This window comes from Pyricularia pennisetigena, chromosome 3 (genome assembly GCF_004337985.1).
Source record: "Pyricularia pennisetigena strain Br36 chromosome 3, whole genome shotgun sequence".
Classification (NCBI taxonomy): Eukaryota; Fungi; Ascomycota; class Sordariomycetes; order Magnaporthales; family Pyriculariaceae; genus Pyricularia; species Pyricularia pennisetigena.
The window spans coordinates 8,025,740-8,045,922 of record NC_043742.1 but is presented as its reverse complement, the minus strand read 5'-3'; the positions used below and the strand labels follow the sequence as shown (position 1 = coordinate 8,045,922).

At 55.6% G+C, this 20,183-nt stretch overlaps 9 protein-coding genes across 9 annotated transcripts in view; 4 read left to right on the top strand and 5 right to left on the bottom strand.

Annotated features, from left to right (window-relative positions):
• The window catches only part of PpBr36_03908 (uncharacterized protein), a gene marked incomplete at both ends in the record, with an annotated part of 4,773 nt that extends 1,168 nt beyond the window's left edge, over positions 1 to 3,605 (top strand). Inside the window, 3 exons of the mRNA XM_029891077.1 lie at positions 96 to 2,564; positions 2,664 to 2,897; positions 2,964 to 3,605. Of these exons, the coding sequence (XP_029754434.1) occupies positions 96 to 2,564; positions 2,664 to 2,897; positions 2,964 to 3,605 (3,345 nt within the window). The remainder of the gene's footprint in view (positions 1 to 95; positions 2,565 to 2,663; positions 2,898 to 2,963) is intronic.
• Positions 3,606 to 3,744: 139 nt separating this feature from the next.
• On the bottom strand, positions 3,745 to 4,716 carry PpBr36_03907 (uncharacterized protein; the record flags this gene model as incomplete). Its single annotated transcript, XM_029891076.1, has 1 exon — positions 3,745 to 4,716. One exon carries the CDS (start codon positions 4,714 to 4,716, stop codon positions 3,745 to 3,747), a length of 972 nt encoding a protein of 323 aa, XP_029754431.1.
• A 239-nt stretch (positions 4,717 to 4,955) lies between these two features.
• Positions 4,956 to 5,823, bottom strand: PpBr36_03906 (uncharacterized protein; the record flags this gene model as incomplete). Its single annotated transcript, XM_029891075.1, has 2 exons — positions 5,392 to 5,823; positions 4,956 to 5,282 (listed from the first exon to the last, which is right to left on the bottom strand). The coding sequence occupies exons 1-2, from the start codon at positions 5,797 to 5,799 to the stop codon at positions 4,956 to 4,958; spliced, it is 735 nt and encodes a 244-aa protein (XP_029754430.1). The 5' UTR covers positions 5,800 to 5,823.
• Positions 5,824 to 7,399: 1,576 nt separating this feature from the next.
• Positions 7,400 to 8,960, top strand: PpBr36_03905 (uncharacterized protein; the record flags this gene model as incomplete). The annotated part of the gene is made up of 6 exons (XM_029891074.1): positions 7,400 to 7,691; positions 7,766 to 7,833; positions 7,904 to 7,948; positions 8,032 to 8,425; positions 8,493 to 8,569; positions 8,646 to 8,960. The coding sequence occupies 6 exons, from the start codon at positions 7,400 to 7,402 to the stop codon at positions 8,958 to 8,960; spliced, it is 1,191 nt and encodes a 396-aa protein (XP_029754433.1).
• A 1,075-nt stretch (positions 8,961 to 10,035) lies between these two features.
• On the bottom strand, positions 10,036 to 10,894 carry PpBr36_03904 (uncharacterized protein; the record flags this gene model as incomplete). The annotated part of the gene is made up of 2 exons (XM_029891073.1): positions 10,036 to 10,674; positions 10,880 to 10,894. The coding sequence occupies 2 exons, from the start codon at positions 10,892 to 10,894 to the stop codon at positions 10,036 to 10,038; spliced, it is 654 nt and encodes a 217-aa protein (XP_029754432.1).
• Positions 10,895 to 13,665: 2,771 nt separating this feature from the next.
• Positions 13,666 to 15,995, bottom strand: PpBr36_03903 (uncharacterized protein; the record flags this gene model as incomplete). Its single annotated transcript, XM_029891072.1, has 2 exons — positions 13,666 to 14,708; positions 14,771 to 15,995. The coding sequence occupies 2 exons, from the start codon at positions 15,993 to 15,995 to the stop codon at positions 13,666 to 13,668; spliced, it is 2,268 nt and encodes a 755-aa protein (XP_029754427.1).
• Positions 15,996 to 16,186: 191 nt separating this feature from the next.
• PpBr36_03902 (uncharacterized protein) lies at positions 16,187 to 17,412 on the top strand (the record flags this gene model as incomplete). The annotated part of the gene is made up of 2 exons (XM_029891071.1): positions 16,187 to 16,354; positions 16,420 to 17,412. 2 exons carry the CDS (start codon positions 16,187 to 16,189, stop codon positions 17,410 to 17,412), a joined length of 1,161 nt encoding a protein of 386 aa, XP_029754426.1.
• A 421-nt stretch (positions 17,413 to 17,833) lies between these two features.
• The window catches only part of PpBr36_03900 (uncharacterized protein), a gene marked incomplete at both ends in the record, with an annotated part of 14,674 nt that continues 12,324 nt past the window's right edge, over positions 17,834 to 20,183 (bottom strand). Inside the window, one exon of the mRNA XM_029891069.1 lies at positions 17,834 to 20,101. Within this exon, the coding sequence (XP_029754428.1) occupies positions 17,834 to 20,101 (2,268 nt within the window). The remainder of the gene's footprint in view (positions 20,102 to 20,183) is intronic.
• The window catches only part of PpBr36_03901 (uncharacterized protein), a gene marked incomplete at both ends in the record, with an annotated part of 3,761 nt that continues 3,085 nt past the window's right edge, over positions 19,508 to 20,183 (top strand). Inside the window, one exon of the mRNA XM_029891070.1 lies at positions 19,508 to 20,164. Coding sequence (XP_029754429.1) covers positions 19,508 to 20,164 — 657 coding nt within the window. The remainder of the gene's footprint in view (positions 20,165 to 20,183) is intronic.

Genomic DNA, 20,183 nt, shown 5'->3' with positions numbered 1-20,183 from the left:
TTCTTTCTTTCTTTTTGTGTTTGACTTGATTTATCCCGACTTCCATGTTCCGACTCTCCGAGTTTGTGTCCCGAGGCTCACCCAACATCCAACAGCTCTTTCACAAAGTCATCGTCCTTTACGAAGGCCGCCAGATCTATTTTGGCCCGACCGGAGAAGCTCGAGCGTACTTTGAAAACCTGGGCTTTGTTTGCCCCGACCAACAAACCACGGCCGACTTTCTCACATCCATGACCAGCGATCAAGAACGCGTGATTCGTCCTGGCTGGGAGGGCAAGGCGCCCCGAAGTCCCGACGAGTTCGCAAAAGCCTGGATGAACAGCCGACAGCGTGCGGCTCTGATGGTCGAGATTGACGACTACATCGAGCGACATCCCTTCGACGGCCAAGACCTTCAAACGTTTGCCAAGTCGCGAAGGATGGACCAGTCCAAGACCCAGCGGGCAAAGTCGCCTTATACGCTGTCGTTTGTTGAACAGCTGGGGATAACGCTGTGGCGCAGCATGATCATGCTCAAGAACGACCCGAGCACCATGCTGACGTCGCTCTTCACAAACACGTTCCAGGCGCTCATCATCGGAAGCATATTCTTCAACCTCCCGGCCGATGCCTCGTCGTTTTTCAAACGGGGTACCCTGCTGTTCTTTTTGATTCTCATGAACGCTTTCGGCAGCATCCTTGAGATCCTGTCGCTGTACTCCAAGCGCACGATAGTGGAAAAGCACGCGCGCTACGCCCTCTATCGTCCTTCGGTCGAGGCCTTGTCTGCCATGGTGGCCGACTTGCCTTATAAGATTGTCAACGCCATCGTCATGAACACCATCCTCTATTTTATGGGCAATTTGCGAAGAGAGGCAGGGGCTTATTTTTTCTTCCTGCTCATCTCCTTCGCCATGACCTTGGCCATGTCCATGATGTTCCGCCTGATCGGTTCCGTCACCAAAACGATCTCGGCGGCCATGGCCCCTGCGTCCATCATCCTGCTCGCCATCGTGCTCTACACGGGCTTCGCCATCCCGACGCAGTACATGCAGGTGTGGCTGGGCTGGCTGAGGTGGATCAACCCGGTCTACTACGGGCTCGAGAGCATCATGTTGAACGAGTTCCTCGGTCGCGAGTTTGAATGCACGACGTTTATCCCATCCGGCGGTCCTTACAACAATGTCCCCTCGACCAGCCGGGTCTGCACCTCGGTCGGATCGGTCCCGGGGCAACCTTTTGTGACGGGCGCTGCCTATCTTCAATCGTCATACAACTACCTGGGTGAGCACAAGTGGCGCAACTTCGGAGTGGTGATTGCGTTCACGTTCCTCTTCATGGTTCTGCATCTCGTGGCGACCGAATACGTGGCCGCGGCCCGCTCCAAGGGAGAGGTCCTGGTGTTTACCAGAAAGGCGTTGATGGCTCGCAAGCGCCAGCAAAAGTCGAGCAGCAGTGACGTTGAGATGTCGAGCCCGGGCAGGCAGTACCTTGAAGAAAGCAGCGACGACGGGCCCGTCGACATGGAGAAGCAGACCTCCGTCTTCCACTGGAAGGATGTTTGCTACGACATCAAGATCAAGGGGGAGCCGCGACGGATCCTGGACCACGTCGACGGTTGGGTCAAACCCGGAACCCTCACGGCCCTCATGGGAGTCTCGGGCGCCGGCAAGACCACGCTGCTGGACGTCCTGGCCAGCCGGGTCACCATGGGTGTGATCAGCGGCTCCATGCTCGTCGACGGGCAGCCTCGGGACTCGTCGTTTCAGCGCAAGACCGGCTACGTGCAACAGCAAGACCTTCACCTGCACACCTCGACCGTGCGGGAGGCCTTGACGTTTTCGGCCATCCTCCGACAGCCGGCGCACTACACCAAAAAGGAAAAGATCGCCTACGTCGACACCGTCATCAGCATGCTCGGCATGGAAGAGTACGCCGACGCGGTCATCGGCATTCCGGGCGAAGGGCTCAACGTCGAGCAGCGCAAGCGGCTAACCATCGGCGTCGAGTTGGCAGCCCGTCCGCAGCTCCTTCTCTTCCTCGACGAGCCGACGTCGGGTCTCGACAGCCAGACGTCGTGGTCGATCTGCAACCTGATGGAGAAGCTCACGCGCAGTGGACAGGCCGTCCTGTGCACCATCCACCAGCCCTCGGCGATTCTGTTTCAGCGTTTCGACAGGCTGTTGCTGCTCGCCAGGGGCGGCCGCACCGTCTACTTTGGAGAGATCGGGAAAAACTCGCAGACGCTGATGGACTATTTCGTCCGCAACGGAGGGCCCGAGTGTCCAGAGGGGGCCAACCCCGCGGAGCACATGCTCGAGGTGATTGGGGCGGCGCCCGGTGCGCGCACCGAAATCGACTGGCCGGCCGTTTGGCGCCAGAGCCCCGAGTACCAGGGTGTGCAGGCCGAGCTGGCCCGTCTTTCATCGACCAGGGCGGCGCCGGTCTCGAGCGACAGTTCGCAGCACAGCGAATTCGCCGCCGGCATGGGCACCCAGCTTCAGCAGGTCACCAAGCGCGTGTTCCAGCAGTACTGGAGAATGCCTGCTCTGGTCGCGTCCAAGGCCATTTTGTCGTTTGGCACGGTAAGTAGGAAGTCTCCCTCTCGAGTTTGGGTGTGGTTACCGCATGCATGAGCAAAAAAAAAAAAAAAATACTAACCCACAGAACCGCGACTATATCAGGCCCTCTTCATCGGACTTTCGTTCCTTAATGCCCAAAACTCGATGCGTGGGCTCCAAAACCAAATGTTTGGCGTTTTCATGTTCCTCGGGGTTTTTGGTCAAATCGTCAACCAAATCATGCCCTTGTTTGTCGCCCAAAGGGCAATGTACGAGGCTCGTGAACGACCATCCAAGGCGTATTCCTGGCAATCATTTATTTTTGCCAACGTGGTCGTCGAAATGGCTTGGAACTCTGTAAGTCTTAAAAGGCTTTGTCGTCTGCATTTCGTATCCTGGGGCTCTTGCTGACTTTCACCACAGCTCATGGGCACTCTGAGTTTCATCTGCTGGTACTTCCCCATGGGCCTTTACCGCAACGCCTACGCCACCGACGCAGTGGACAGCCGGGCGGCCACAATGTTTCTTCAGGTCTGGATCTTCTTCATCTTTGTCACGTCGTTCGCCTTTATGGGCATCGCGGCTCTCCAGTCCGCCGAGGTGGCCGGCAACGTGGTCAACCTCTTGACCATCATGATGTTCTCGTTCTGCGGCGTGCTCGCCGGCCCGAACGACCTGCCCCGCTTCTGGATCTTCATGTACCGCGTCAACCCGTTCACGTACGTGGTCGAAAGCTTCCTGGGCATAGGCATCTCAGACACGACCGTCACCTGCGCCGACAACGAGTACGTCACCTTCAACCCGGCCAACGGGACCTGCGGCGAATACATGGCGCCCTACATCTCGGCCGCTGGAGGCTACCTGCAGAACCCCGGGGCCACCAGCGACTGCAGCTACTGCTCCATGAGCAGCACCAACACCTTCCTGGCCGGCCTCAACATCGACCCCTCCAACAGGTGGCGGAACTTTGGGTTCATGTGGGTATATGTTATTTTCAATCTGGCGGCGGCCGTGACCTTGTACTGGATTGCGAGGGTACCTAAGCGCAAGGTGAAGAAGGAGTAATTTGGGGGGTGGGAAAGGAGTAAATGTCGGAGGACAAGATCAATCAATTTGTAACCCTAGTCTAATACAATGGATTTTTTATTTTTTTATTTATTTATTCATTTATTCATTCTGAGAGTAAATCAAATGCTGGTTCCAGTCACATAAACACCTTTCCAAACGCATCCCCTACCCCTTTCCCGGCTAACCAATTTTCCAAGGCTCTCATGTCCAATCGATTGGCCCGCTCGCCCCTCCTCTCCCCACCCATGTCGCCGCAATCTACCTCGCGCATGTCTTCAAACACCCTCCGCACGCCACCGCCCTCCTCCCTCAGGCGCTCGCTCACCTTTTTGTGGGCGGCGGGTATGTCGCGCCACGACTCGGTGCGGACGAAGCGCATGTAGGCGTCGATGTCGGCCGGGGTCCCCTCCACGCAGAGCACGCCTGGCTTTCCCGAAATCAAGAATCCCGTCAGCCCGTGGCGGGGGGCATGCTCCACCAGATCGTCGCGCTTGGACCGCGTGCTGATTGAGGGAAAGTAGAACCAGACGCGGACCAGGGCGGCGTCGGCATTGGGTTGCTTTTGATTATTTTGCTGTTGTTTTTGCTGCTGTTGCTGTTGCTGTTGTTGTGGTTGTGGTTGTTGTTGTTGATCTGCGGTCTCGGCGGCGCCCAGGATTGTCGCCAAGATCTTGGTCATGTGGGCCTCGAGCGCGTCCTTGTCGACGTCTATCAGCAGGTCCTGGCTGAGGCTCGAGTTGAGCCTCGACGTGTCGGCCCTGCTGAGCCAGGTCGGCTGCAGGACGCGAGCGCGTGGGGGCCGAGGCTCGACCGGGTTGCTGTTGTCGTCTGACTGCGTAAAGGCAAACGAGATTTCCAAGTCGAGTCGAGAGCCGCTTTTGACCTGGTCGAGGTCCAGACTCAGCACTAGCGACAAGGAAGCGGGGAGGTCGCTGGCAGAGTCCCCGTCGACGCACGATCGTAGAGCCTCAACCCGGTGGCGGTTTTCAACGTCAATCGTCGTACTTTCCGGGTACATGGCCAGCAACAGATCGATCTGCCCGAGCTGCAGCTCGATCAAATCCGTTGGGAGCCATGATTGGGTCATTTTCTTTCTTGGTGAAGCCATGGTGATTGAACTTGATGAGTAGTTGCTACTACCTACCATCACGTTGCTGCTACCTACCATCACGAAAATTTGTTTACCCCGCAGCTCCACATAAACAAGTCCATCACATGCAGGTACTCGCATACACGAACGCACAACACATGCAGCACACGCACCAGGACCAAAAACTCGACTGCACTGGCAAATATAAAACATAACAACAGTTCTGATAGACACTACGTCTAGATTATCTTTCTTCTCTACTGGAACCATCCGGCCATGATCTCAGTGACGTTCTTGGGCCTACTAAGGTGAGCACAGTGACCGCTGGGCTCCGTGGCGCTCTTCATGCCGGGCGCCTGAGCGGCCATGGCCTGCTGCGTGGCCAAGGGCAGCGCGTTGTCCTCCGTGGCAAACAGGTACCTGCAGTCAATACCGTTGGACCAGGGCTCGTACGTCGACTGGTTGACGAAAGCACCAAGAGCCGTGTAGGTCATCTGGGTGGTCCAGTAGGCAGCATCGGCGGGCGAAAGGTCGTTGAAGCCGATCTCGGGGAGCATTGTGGCGTTACCCACGACGCGGTCCTCCTTTTTTTTTCAAATAAAATTGTGTTAGCGAACACAAGACCCCCACTCCCCCCCCAAAAAAACGAGCCATCTATCTCTACTAGATTCTAGGCAACAAGTTTTTACTAACCTGGACAATCATCCACGGAAGCGGCACTCCACCGAGCATGTCAAGCAGGCTCATGCCCTTGGGCACCATGAAGGCGCTGGCGTAGACGACGCTGATGACGCCACCGGTCTTGCCCGCGGCGCTGCGGGACTTGGCGTCGTAGCCCTCGACGGCGCTGCTGGCGACCACACCGCCGTAGGAGTGGCCATAGAGGACAACCTCGGATCCCTTGGAGACCAGACGGTCCAGCTCGGTGCGAACAGCGGCAACGTCGTCGCCGAGGCTAGGAAGTGGCGTAGAGGTCCCGCCGACGGTGGGCAGGGAAACAACCGACACCTCGGGGAAGGTAGCCGACATATCCGACTTGAGGGCGTCGAAGGCGACGGGCAGCTGCCAAGCGCCAGGGACGATGAGCACGGAGGGACGCATTGTGACGGGCAGGGAGGGGGTAGTATCTCAGGTGCTATGAGATGCAGTGATGCAATGCAACTACGAGAAGCAGGAGGATGAGCAAGGGGTTTCTGCAAAGAGAGAAAAACAGAAAAGAAAAAAAAAAGAAAATGAATGACTAAGGTTGGGTGAGCCTGGGTGAGAGAATGATGTAGGGTTCCCACGTGTGTACAGGGACAGAGACAGAGATATCTATACTCGGTACCGCCGAGCCTGACAAATTCAAAACCCGCCAGGGTCTCATTGGAAACCCAAGTAGCATTATCCAACGTGACAGCCCCAACTGCCGCGCTCTGGCCGTGTTCGGAACATTTCGCTATCGGACTCTTGACCGTTAGTGCGCCTCTACCCATGGAGATCATTCGGGCCGCTCAACCTTGGTTCCCTTTTTTGCTTTTGGTTCTCCTGAAGCCCACTAACGAATATCAAACCACGTGCAGGGTCTCTGGTACCACGTTGGAGAAAAAGGGGGAGGTTCTGCAAGGGAGCATTTCCCCTCAGTGTAAATGAGGTTCCCACCTCGAATGGTGGCGACGGTGACATTGAGACTGGGGAGAGTCGTTGTCGCCCTGCGCCGGCCCCCAATGAGGAATGTGGTAGATCTCGGTACAGGTGTGGTGCCAAGTCGATTAAACTACTGTCTGTGTTGTTGCTCTTTTTCAACATGCCTAGATGCATGACAAGGCTTTTTTGTTTTTCTTTTCTTCCTCTTTTCAGGCTTCATTCTCTTTTTACAAGATGTGAGATGTGAGTGAATCTGAGTCGCGCATCCCACGTACTGTACATAGCAAGGAAATTTGTGGGATGGAGAATGGGGAATGGGGGATGGGGAAGCGCGGAATTCCGGGCTTTACGCGACAGCATTTAACGAATCCAGACTAGTCGATAATTCAATAATGCTATGCAATTTTACATTTCTGGTTGCAATACTACCTGAGACGAAAGTGACCCAATTTTGTTCTGCAGGCGACAGATGATAGACGTATGCGGAAGGGATCGGCATCCTTGCCTCCTCCCTTGAAGACTGTCTCGCTTCCTTATCGCCCTTTGCCCAGAATCACCGTCGGGATATCCCGTTCAGTGTCGAAAGCAGTTTGGCTCAAAAAAAAAAACAAAAACAAAAAAAAAACCAAAGACCTGTATATCCAGGGCGTGGGGGAGATTTTATGGATATTGCCGATCGTACTACTGGCACGCCATGGAACGCAATAGACAAAGATTTTTTTCTCGGTACCATGACCGTCTAGTCATGCATCATTTGGCCGCGTAACGAGAGTTGGATATTCCGGACCGTAATAGTCGTAGTTGCTTTTCAATACTGAGGTTTCAGGGTTTCTGCGGGCCGGCTGCCAATGACCGGCTGTTGATACCGCGTTTTGTGGGCTTGTCAACGTTTTTCATTTAGTCTTGGCTCTTTCTTCTTCTTTTTTTTTTTTTTTTTTATGTTTTATTCGCCTTGTTTTAATCAGCGCCCGGCCCGACGTGTGTGCCCATGGAAGCTCCATCGCTTTTAGTTTAACCCTATCTCGGATAAGCTGTCTGAGGTCTCAGCTAAGGCTGAACTGAACATCAATCCAAGATGGTGACTGCTTCCGGCCCAGCGACCTACTTCTACAACGACACGAGCCTGCCCGAGGCACAGCGCCAATACCTCAAGAGTCTCGCTGATGCTGCCGCCGTTCAGAACCTAGACGAGGACATTCGCGACTATGTCCGGGCCATCACCATTGCCTTTACCGTCCTGGCTACCGTCGTGGTCGGGATGCGGTTGTGGGCACGACAACTCCAGGCGGCAAAGATTTTGATTGATGATTGGGCCATGATTGCCGCGCTCGCCCTGCTGTACGGCAACATGATCATCAACCTCGTTCGTATGTAAAAACACCAGTATATGGTCTGCTTCGAATTTTGGTTAGAGCTTTTGCTGACTGACATCCGATTTAAGTTGTGGATCATGGTATCGGACTTCACTCGGGACGTCTCCCATACGAGTCGATGGAGTTTATCAACAAGGTCGGGTTTATTGCCCTGTCCCCGTCGATCAACATCTCAGCACTGACATTCGAGTTTTGACACTGCACAGACCATGATCGGAGCGGAAATCCTCTATGTTACTTGCGTCAACCAGGTATGGAGAAGGCTCAAATTCAAACGTCCAAAAAAAAAAAAAAAAAACAAAAAAAAACTGTTCAGCACTAACTTGCAGCACAGTACAAAATCGCACTCCTGCTCCTATATCTCCGCATCTTTCCCATGGCTCAGGTCCGAAAGGGTGCCATGTGGTGCGGCGCCCTGACTCTCGGATGGATGCTTGCCTGTTGGGTGGCTGCCTGCCTGCAGTGCGTGCCGCTCGTGAAAACCTGGAATCCTTGGGTGCAGGGTCAATGCATCAACCTCTTCCTGACCCAGCTGTGCATTTCCGTCCCGAGCATCATTGTCGACATAGCCATCCTCGCCCTGCCGATCCCTCACGTTCTCAAGCTGCAGCTGAGCACCTGGCAGAGGTACTTGGTCATGGGCACTTTTCTGCTTGGCAGCTACGTCGTCTTCACCAGCTGCTATCGGTTCAGGATATTTCTGGAGTATACGACAGCTGATGTGCCTTGTAAGTTTTGGCTACTTAAGCAAACCAAACAAATCCCCAAGTCTGTTGGGCTAATCTAATCAAACAGACTCGATCGCCGACGGACTTGCCTGGAACATTGTCGAGTTGAGCAGCGGCATTGTCTCGGCCTGCCTGCCCACTTTGGTAAGTCAATAAATCAACCAGATGGGTCCCTGACCCTTTTTTTTTCTTATGTTTGCATCATTCTAACAACCAACAGGGCCCCATCGTCCGTCTCGGAATCAAGGCCTGCAGCACCGCGGCTCACGCGAGCGGCTTGACCGGCTACGCCAAGTCGGCATCCAGAACCGGCAACGGCACGTCCAGCGACCCTCACGTGAGCGGAAGGTCCCGCGGCAAGAGCTGGTCCAAGCTGGGCGAGGCGAGTGCTTCCCGCAACACCGACGCCAAGGGCCCGCTCCAGACCATCGGGTCTCAGCCGGTCAGGGCGGGACAGCCTCGGGACAGCGACTCGGACATGGAGTTGCACATCATGAGGGACGTCGCTGCACCTTCGCAGGCCCCTTACCGCTAGCCTGGCTTAGCACGAGTAGCCATGTGTAATTATGTTGAATAATTTATTTTGTTTTGATGGCGAGATGTGTCACGTGCTACGTTGTGTAAGACTTTCACTGTGTATTATTATCGCACTTTTATTTTCTTTCTTTGTTGAAGAGCAGGGTTTTGCATAATACGCTAGTCGACACCTATCAATCAATGTACAACATATTTCACAATTGTGACAGCATCGTCAACCATCAAACGCTGTTGAACAAAGCCAGTGACGAAAACACAGCGGATGGCGCTTGTGGTGATGCTAGTCGGATGGTCTCATTCATTCAAGGCCGGCTCAAATTTATCTGGCCATGGTTTATATCGGCAGTTGATGGCGTCATTCCCCTTTTGGTCTGCCAGCATTTCTACCTCTGCTCTCCCCGAAACAGCATCTAGCAGTCTCGGCCAATTTCGCCCGCTGTCCCGGCCCGTCGTCGAGCATGGGGTAGTGCGCCACTCGTACGTCTTTCGAGCCAAGGCCGGCGAGACGTCCAAGATCGCCACCATGGCAGAAGAAACAACTCCAGTTGTGTCGAGTTGAGAGAGGATAACCGGCTGGAGTGGTGATCAAACTGGATGCCCGGGGTGTTTATGTTGATTAGCAAGACAAAAGACACGAGCTTTGCTTTTTTTTGTTTCTTTTTACCCGGTATATGGAAACACGGAACAAAATCAAAAGCCTTCAGACGGCAAATAATTGGAGAAATCTCTGGAGATCTGATTGACGACTGCTTAAGAGAATAGATCCAAATCAACCAAAATGTATTGAACTCCTTGTCGCTTCCATCTATTCAAACAAACCAAAAAAAAAGAAAAAAAAAAGAAAAAAAAAAGAAAAAAAAAAAGAAAAAAAGAAAAAAAAAGAAAACACGAAACAGATATACGCTTTCCGTAAAAGGAATCAGCCTACAAGATGCTTCTAAACTAGCGTGCATACGACTGGGCTCGTGGCTGTAAAGGTTGTCTATCTCATCGTCCGCATCATGTTCAAGCCTTACTTAGTGGCTACAAGGTCCCGAGGAGAACCAAGGGGGCTTTTGGCAGAACTCGGAGGCTTACAGGGGTGTTTCGTCGCCGTCGTTACGTGCCGCAAGGCGGTTGGGGTGCTTGCTCCCCGGGCGCTTCTTAATGTGCTTCGGCTTGCTTTCCTTGGGAGAAGATGGGGAGCTCGGAGGGTTGTAGGGGTCGTCGTCGTTGCGTGCCGCAAGGCGGTTGGGGTGCTTGCGCCCCGGGGGTTTCTCGCTCCAAAACTTTGGCTTGGTTTCTCGGGGAGGAGGCGGGGAGCGGGGAGGGTTGTAAGGATCCTTGACGCCGTCGTCATGTACCGCAAGGTGGTTGGTATCCTCGCTCACCGGGCGCTGTTTGACGTGGTCTGGCTTAGTTTCCGTGAGAGGAGATGAGGAGCTCGGAGCTTTGAAGGCGTCACCGCCGTCGCTGCGTGCCACAACGCGAGAGGGCTTGTCCTCAGAGCCGCCGCCGACAGCCCGGTTGACAGGATGCTTCTTCAACCCCCCGGAAATGAGCCACGACCAACGGGCCTTGGCAGAGTCGGAACCCTTGGATGAGCCAGAAACATCAGAGTGAGGAGGGACAATCGGCGATTGGGCCAACTGGGGGTGGTCAGGTTTGATTTCGTGGGCAAACACGGGGGCGCCGATGGCCAGGAGGGCCATGAGCTGGTAGATTTGGGAAATCTGCATCTTGGACAAATAAAAAAAAAGAATAAAGACTAAATCAAAATCAAACAAAGCGAGCGCAAAGGTCACAGAGGACCACAAAACTAATAGACAAAGGAGAAAAAGAAATATGATAAAAGAGTGTGAATAGTTTGAGATCGGATGATTATAGAAGCAAGGTTATAACGTTTGCAAGCGGGTGAGGGCGCTCATTTATACTTACTAAACCATCATCCATGGATGCTCGTCAATACTTGCCCAGAGTGATCAACATGATTGACAAAATTGCGCATGGTTAGCGATGATAACTAGAATAATGCGAACACATCGGTGTTGACTAAGGAATCGAAAGGATGTTTGTTTGCACAGTCATGGTACAGCTGTGGACAGAATTCTAGCGAATGGGCAAGTGATTTGTCCAATGTCATGCGCCAATGATAAAATCGTGAGCAAAGAATAACAAAGAGACAGAAACAAAAATTAGACCAAGTGGACCATCGTATATTTCTTAATGTTAGTACATGTGCCTAAGAATAGAAACATTATGAGTATGTTCGAGCTCAAGCCCAAATGTCGTCCCGGCGCGGCGTTGACCATTAAAAGGCACGCAAGCGTGTGGGCGCATCGTGTGCCAATGCCGGACGGCATCGAATGAGAGTGGTTATTCAAGCATTCATGCATTCCGTTGCTAATCGCAGGATCCTTCAAATTGCCTTGACGGGTCCACCTATAAGGCTATAACCAAAAAAGGCATGCATACAATTTGTTGCTGGAGTCGGTTTTATGTCGCTAAATTAGCATACACTTTCAGATCGGGACTAACCTCAGTCAATGAAGGATTTGATGGTGTCAACGTGGCGAGCAACAGGGACCATACCATACCACATGTGCTTTTGTTGGTTGTACTGCCGAGTTCTTAGCTTATTACCCGCTTCTGTCTGGACTGTTGTACTAACTGTTCAGAATTACTCCAATTTGAGTTGCGACTTTGGACCGTCACAAGGACGGATTTGTACTGTGTGAGTGTCTACATGATTCATAGAGAGAGATCATAACTTCAGAATAGAGCAAGCACAACTCGGCGCACCTGTTTGAAGATCACTTGCCCAATCGGCTCTCCCGCAAAACATGTTGGCCTTGGTAATGCAGGGCACCCTACCTGTGTGTGTGACCTTGGAGTCGGATTTTATCAAGTATAGACTGCAGGTTTGGCCACAGGTTGTGAGACCGACGATTCTGGCCCCTTCTACCCAAATCCAAGGGTCTGGCTGCATATGTTGCGGAAATTGCCGAATCAATCGCCCGAGTCATTATGATCGATCACTCTTGGGGATCTGCCGGCTGCTTCAAGTCACGCTTGATCTCTCTCAATCCGATCACTGACTTGGGTCTGCCTGATCGCTTAGTAGAAACTACCTTGTCGCTATCGCTCAGGCCGCAATAGGAACTTGGCCTGTCTACAAATGGTGTCAAGCCCTACACCATTTTCGACAGACAAGTTCCTCACGTGCATGTTTACCGGCCACAATGATGGCATCACAATTTCCGTGAGATGGCTGAAAGAATTGGTGGGCAAGCTGGCGTAGCGTGTAAATAAACAATCCATGACTTACCCGATGGGGTGCAAACCTTGGACTGGCCGACACTGAAGGGGTCTTTCGTGCCGACGACGCGACTGTGCTAGCCTGTGATAGTCGAGCCGTACGCTGATGGTCCCTAGCTGGATGTAAAATCTGGTATGTTGGTCGGTCGAGTTTTGTACTTAAGAGGTGATCGATGACTTTCCCTCGCCTGCCGATTCCACGTCCTCTGCCGCCATTCAGCGAGACGTAGACCCATGACGGGCAAAAGGTGGCCTCCAATTTGAGGGTTTGTACTGGAGCGTTTCGCTGCGAGACGAGGGTTGCATCTCGCTGGCCAACGTGGCTGTCGGCGGTCTGGCGACGCTGCTCAACGAAACCGTCAGAGTGTTACCAGGCATTGCTGGAGTTCGGGTGAGATTGAACCGATTGTTTTGGCCTTGGCTATGATTGCTTATGGTCTTGGTATGCCATTCGTCTTTGGAGACTGGACAACATTGCTCTGAGCCTGGAGATTGGGTATCTGTGTGAGAATTGAGCTGTTTTTTTTTTTTNNTTTGCGAGTCGGCTCGATGCTGTCCTAGGTCCCTCCATGTTGTAGATACCCTACTGTATCTGTATCTTCTGCAGTCCTTCATATCTAACAGAAAAATGTGATTGACGGGTCAATCTCGGCATAATTACTTTGTAGGTAATGATCATCAACCATTGAGCAACGGGGAGACAAGGGAGCCTGTCCTGGCTTGCATCTTGTCTGGCTGATATCTTGCCTGAAAGGTCAAGTTCTTCGTTGCTACTGTGCCATGACGCCCGGGGCAAAAGAGGATCGTGATGAATTAAAAACCCTGCGCAAGAGACGTGGGGGTGGGGATCTCATCTTGCAAGGGTCGGTGGGTCTAGGCAGCTTGGCACGTATGCTAGGGCCATCCACCTTCCCATTACAGGCATTTCCCCTCCCTACACAGGGTGCAGTCCGCTCAAAGTCCCTCCTTAGAGTGGTTGCAGCGCTGCAGCTAGAGATGTGGCTTCGTCTTCATACTCCAGGGCAGCCCTTTTTGTTTTTTTTTTTTTTTTCTCTCTCTTTCTTCTCCTCAAAAGCGTTATTTTTTGGCCGAGGCAAGAATGCGAGTCACTGATAGTATACTGTGAACATATCTTGCCAAACTGACCATAAACCCACCGCTGCTCGTCGGGGCCTGCCTTTAATGCATCCTCGGCGGAGGGAACGGATGGAAACAAAAAGAGGCCAAGTTGTAGATGCCAAATATATCAAATGAATCAGTATACTGCTGCCGCAGCAAGTTGATGCTACACTGTGAGCAAGTCATGATAGATACGTCAGCTTGGCGCAGATTGCTTTATTGCGGCCTGCAGTCTCAAAGGATTAGTTTGAATACCGGTGGCAAGTGTGGCAATGTTTCGTGGCCGTTTACCGAGACTCTCTTCTCATGCCCGAGTCACCCGCGACTACCTTCCGTCTCATTCTCACGTTGAGCTCCCCCTGTCGCATGAAAAAGGCACACCGCACCCACCACTCCTTTTCCGGCTCGACCAGCTCCAGGTCGTAAAAGACAGCCAAAGTCGCCACCACCTTGTACACTTGCAGGAGCCCCAGGTGCTTACCCACACACACTCTCGACCCGGCCCCAAAGGTGAGATCGGCAGCGTTCATGGCCCTCAACCTCGCGGCAAACGCGTCTTCGGTCTCGCCGTCCGCCCGCAGCCACCGCTCGGGCCTGTAGTCGTCCGCATCCGGGCCCCATACCGTCTTGTTGCGTCCCAGCACGAACGGGTTCATGCCCACGCTCGTCCCGGGCGGCACGACCTTGCCGTCGGGCAGCTCCAGTCCACCGTCCGGCACAGACCGCGGCAGCACCATGGCCACGCCGGGATGCAGGCGCATGGCCTCGCGCACCACAGCCTCGAGGTAGGGAACGGCACGAGCTCGGGCGAAGGACGGTATCTCACCCGACGACGACGACGACGACGACGACGCCAACCCGGCGTCCTCGCAGGCGGCGACCAACCTCGCCCAGACCCCCTCCGTCCGGAGCGCATAGTACAGGACGGCCTTGATGGTGATGGCGGTGGTGTCGGCGCCGGCGAGCATGTTGATGGACAGGTAGCTGACGACGCGCTGGCGGTCGACGACGTCTGGCTGCGCGCGCTGCACCTCGAGGAACTTGTCCAGAAAGTCGGGCTGGGCGGCCGCCTGGTCCGGATCGCGGTCGTCGCGGCCCGCGTACCTGTCGTCGAGCCGCTTCATGGTCGGACCGAGCAGCGCCGTGGCCCCGCCGATGGGGAAGATGGGGTTCTTGTCGACGAGGCGGTCGAGCCAGGGGATCTGGCTGACGCTGGCCAGGTAGTCGGCACCCTTGTCCGACAGCCAGAGGTGGCCGTCAAAGTCCTTTCCCGCCGACAGGTAGCCAAAGTGTTTGCTGAAGGTGATCTGGCCAATGACGTCCCAGGCGTCTAGGCGGGGGGGCTGGGTCAGCAGGGTTGCTTCTCGCCCCACGATCCGGCGCACTCCTGACGAAGAAGCAAAGTTGAAGGAGAGNGGCATGGTTGCTCGTAGGCCCTCTGCTGCTGGTTGAACACGGCCATCGTGTCGACGCACAGCTTGGGTATCGCACTGAGGGGTTCCCGCTCTTCGTCCCTGACGATGGTCGAGGCCGCCACTTTCAGGGGCGTCCCGGCTGCAGCGGCCTCGGCGGCGCGGTAGGCGGCCACGGCGCCTCCCACATCGTCGCCCTCCTCGTCCTCGACCCCGATGGTCCAGACCCAGCGACGCTTCTTCTCGCGCTTCTTGGAGGTGCGCTTCCTGATGCCGCTTGGGGAAGACAGCGGCGAGGCAGCTGCCAGGCCGGCCATTCGCCTCCGCATCTCCTCGAATGGGCCGGGCGTCTGGCCGCCGTCCCGCGTCTCGTCGCCCGTGTAAGCCATGGCGATATCCAGAACGATCTCGGGGTCTTCAGATGCCGGCTTGGATGGTGAGAAAGGCGACGCCTCCTCGCAGAGCAGGTCGATGTGCGATTTTGTGTACGTGTTCGTCGTGATGGTCTGGGTCAGCGGGGTGTTGTAGCACACCCGGCGAGCGGCCTTTTCCTGCAGACGCTTGGACTGCCTCCTTGGAGAAACGGGTGACATGGTAGGGAGGCGTGGTAATGGAGAGTTGCGCAGGATACTGGGCAGCGAGCGCGGGTTATGAGAGTAAGGGGCGGCCCGAGAGCCACCGGTGCCCGGTCCTGTGGTACGCCTTCTTGGCGTTCGGGGAGACATGAGTTGTGAGGTCATGTCAGTCCTCGGCCTGGTGGCTGAAGTATCCTCGGCAGAGAAGGTAAAAACTCTGGCCTCGGCCGGCTCCGTCGGACCAGCAGACAATGGTGGTGTAGCAGTCATGGTGCTAGGGAAGGTTATGTTTTGCAAGACGGCCGGAGACATGGGCTGAGCAGTCAAGGGTGTCTCGGGACCAACCCCAAAAGACGATATCGGCTGTGCCGTGGTGGATACATTTTGTGTCTGAAGTTTAAGTGGCAGACCTCTGCTCCTCACGTTGATGGCGGTCAGTGGCTCCTCGACGGGTGCAGATTTGCCTATGGCGGTGACGTAGACATTTGAAAGAGTATTGAAGGACGTCGGGGATCTTGGGTTGACGGCTGCCGCCAGGTTGCGAGAAGTGCGAACGCTCGGGCCGTTCGAGATTGCCTTGATCTGGAGAGACAGTCTGGGCCTCTTGGGAGGGCTATCGGGTGATGACATTGCCTCGGTATATATAGATGTGCGTGTGTGATGCGACACAAAAAAAAAACAAAAAAAAAAAAAAAAGTCAGTTTGATTGCTTGGGATAAAAGGATGCGTCCCCTGTGTAATGCAAAAATCAAACAAACAAACCAAAACAAAAACTTTTGGCTGATTCCTTGTCCAAATCAACCTGTCGCCCTCAAAAAACAATGGACGTCACCCCAATAGGCACAATCGGTGGCGAGGGCCACTGGCTGCTTGCAATCTCATGGGCCACGACAGGAGCTGCCGCCTTCTTTTTCCTGTTGCGACTTTACACGCGCCTCGTGGTGATTAAGGCGTACGGGTGGGACGACAACATCTACAATGCGTCGTTTGTAAGTGGGACTGATTTTGGGCCTCCCCTCCAAAAACAAAAAAAGCTCAGACTAACGCTCTTCAGATCCTCCTCCTCGCCTGCACCATCATGGTCCACGTCTCAGTGCTCTACGGCCTCGGGCAGAGCCAAGACGCAATATGGAACGACAGCCCGGACCGGCTGACAAAGTGCCTGCTGTACCTGATCATCGCGCAGATCTTTGGGGTTTCGACCATGGGCGTGGCCAAGGTGTCGCTGGGGCTGTTCCTCCTCCGGCTGGTGACCAAGCGGTGGCACCGGTGGGCCATCTGGGCGGCCATCGCGGCGCTGCTGGTCGACACGGGGGTGTGCGCGTTCGCGTTCGCGTTTCAGTGCACGCCGCCGGCGTTCCTGTGGGACAAGACGATCCCGGGCGGGAGCTGCCCGCTGCCCATCACGCCCTTCGCCGTGGCGCTGGGCACCGGCTGCGTGCTGGCCGACCTCTTCTTCGCCGTCTTCCCCTGGCTGTTCGTGTGGCAGCTCAACAAGCCGTTCCAGGAGCGGCTGCTGATCGCGGGGTCCATGAGCCTGGGCCTGGCCGCCGCCGCCTGCGGCGTCAAGCGCACCATCGGGCTCGGCGGCCTGCAGAGCGCAAACTACACCCTCGACGCCATCCCCACCTGCGCCTGGTCCATCGCCGAGCTGGCCATCACGCTGGTCTGCATCGCCATCCCCGTGTGCCTGCCGCTGTTCAGGCAGGTGCTCAAGAGCGCCGGTCTCGCGCGGTCCGAGGCCTCGACCCCGCCCGGCCCGGAGGAGAGCGGCAGCGGCCAGAGCGGCAAGAGCGGTCCCGTCTTTGCCCTTCGCACCTTTGGAGGGAGCGACATGCCCGACGGCTCCAAGGGGTCCAAGTCCGCCAAGAGCAGCCGGCAGCGGTGCAGTCGGATTCGGGACGACGCCGAGAGCGAGCTTTCGCTCAGGAGGAGCCCGACCGACGACGTGAGGGACCCCAGGAACCCGTCACCGCCAGGTGCTGTGGAGGGGGATGTCGAGAGACGACTGGGGACCGGTCGAGGATCGAGCACCGAGAGGCAATGAACAAGAAAAAAAAAAAAGAGTGATGAAATAATGATCAAGTCCTCGTGTATTATTTTACTTGGCGGGTCAGCCACAGGGAACAGTTTGGTAAGAGGGAAATGAGGTTGGGATACGACTAATGAAAAAAAAAAAGTCCACATGTGTTGGATAACATGAAATATTACACCAGACAGACCGAAATGTCAATTGTAGATTAGAGAGATTAGGCTCAGTCATGAAAAAGGGTGTCCAGGCTCAAAAGGCTTTTCAATGACACTAACCAACTCGCACCAGACCAAAGACGACATGTGACACGAGATACGCGGTTCCGGTTATTTTGAGAAAGCGAGTCAAATATCGGAATTACGTTGATGATATTAGACAGCTCAGCTCAAGACTACAAAAGTACAAATAAATATATAATACCAAAGAAAAAAAAACACTAAACGATTGAGCTCTGACGAGACCTCTGCCGCGACAACGACCGCATCCGCCTCTGCTCCCTGGACAGCGAGTCTCTCCTCCCGACGCTGGGCATGACGCCCCACTCGCCACCGCCGCCGCCGCCGCCGCCGCTGCTGCTCCTGACATAAGGCGAGCCCGTGGACGCCAGCTCCTTGAGACAGGCCTCCAACTCCCTCCACCAGGCCTTGACCTGGGCCTGTCCCCTGATGCGGCGGTTCCACTCCAGGTCGACCACGAGGCAGCCGGCGCGGACCTCGGCCGTGACGTCAAACAGGCTCATGCACTTGACGTCCTGGCCGCGGGCGCCCAGGCCGGCGTCGACCATGCGCGAGAGGTCAAAGACGGCCGAGTCGAGGCCGCGCACCTGCCGGTCCATGACGCCGAGGTAGTTGACGGCCACCTCCATGCGCTCGTGGCCCGCAAAGACGGCGCCGCCGTCGGGGTGGTGGTAGCGCGACGCAAAGTACGCCCAGCCGTTGTGCGGCGTGCGCTGCCGCAGCTCCACCGTCCGGGCGAGCACGCCGGGGCCCGTGCAGTCTCCGCCCAGCCCGACGGGCACGTGCATGGGCGACAGCGTCGAGAACCAACCGACCGTCGACGAGACGTCCGGCAGACCCTCGACGTCCTCGCGGCCGTGCCCGAACCGGAACATGGCCGGGGGCGATTCGCGCATCTGCCCGTAGACGAGGAAGAAGGACCGCGTGAGCGCCGAGACGAGCACGTCCATCGGCTCGGCCTTGTACCTCACGTGGCTCTCGCGCAGGAGCACAGACGTGGCGGCCTCGGGGAGGCAGATGGTGTGGTGGATCGAGTCCCGGGCGAGGTTGGGAACGAGACTGCCGTCGGCGTCGGCCATGCCCCAGAATTCAAAGTCGGCAGGAGGAATGGGCTCGGGAAGCGTGGCCTTGGGATCGAGGTGAAGACGCGCATACTCGGCCTGCTTTTGCGCCCACAGCGGGAACGGACTCGGCTCCTCGTGGCCGAAGGCGCCCTTGCAGAGCAGATGGTCAAAGTCTCGGAGGATCGAGTTCCACGATATGAGGTCAACCACGAGATGGTGCGCAACGAGATAAAGGAACGAATCCCCAGCGGTCGTGCTGACGAGATCGAGCGAGCTGATGGGGCCGTGTTCGAGGTCCAGCGTGATGCGGGCGTCCTCCAGGCGGTCCTTGACGTCGTCCACCGACGCGACGTTGCTCCACTCGCGCAGACGGAAAGACTTTTTGACGTCGGGCGATATGAACTGGCGGAAACCACAGGCTGCCGTTTCCTTGTCGCATCGCTGCAGACGCACACGAAGCATCATGTGACGGCTGATGAGCTCCGAGTACGCACCAGACAAGACGGCAGGGTTGATGGGACGCTTGAGCTTGATGCAGAAGCTGTGGTTGAACCTGGCGTCCGTCTGCCGCGACAGCTCGTCGTCGCCAAGCGCGAGACCTGCATAGTACTGCTGCATCGGAGTGAGATCAAAGAGCTCGGTGGGCTGCTGGGTTTGGACGGGTCGAGCGTCCTTTGAACGGGCGGGGCTCGCAGCCGAGATGGAAGTGGCTGCCGTGGTAGCATCGCTGTTGTCCGACTCGTAGCCCGTGTCGTTGTCATTTTCAAAGTCCGACTCCCCAGCTAAGGTGACGAGGCGCAGGCCGAGATGATGGCGCATGCTCTTGTCCTTGGGGCTCTTGGCAGTGTGACCAATACGAGCGGCGAGCTTCGCGATGGTGCGCGTCATGAGAAGATCCGTCACCGAGACTTGGAAGCCTGCCTTTCTCAGCTTGGAGGCCATGGCCATGGCGAGGATGGAGTCGCCGCCGAGGGTGACAAAGTCCTGCGTGACGCCCACCTCTTCGGCCTGCAGGTTGAGAACGTCGCACCAGACCTGGTGGATGCTCTTCTCCGCCTCGGTGGACGGCTCGACTACTTGGACGAGTTGAGAAGCCGGGCTGCCGTCAGTGCTTGCCGTAGAAATACCGCATACGCGCCTGTGCAGTTCGTCCGACATGCCATTGAGCCACTGGCCAAGACATTTCCGGTTGAGCTTCTCAGAGGGCAGCAGCGGGAAGCTCTTGACTGGAATCCAAAGGTTGGGGATCATGTAGCCCGGCACAAGGGACGACAGGTGAGTGGTTGCGTCCGACGTGATTGCTGCCGCCATGGAGGTCTCGTCACCGTCGACGATCTCGACGATGCCATCCCGGTTGGTTTCAGCACCAAGCTTCTTGAGGGAAACCAGGGCAACCAGCTGGCCCTTGCATGGGCCAGAGGAAGGGTGCAAGACGGCAGCGTGTTGGATTTCGGAGTTTTGGCTGAGGTGAGATTCGATCTCGCCT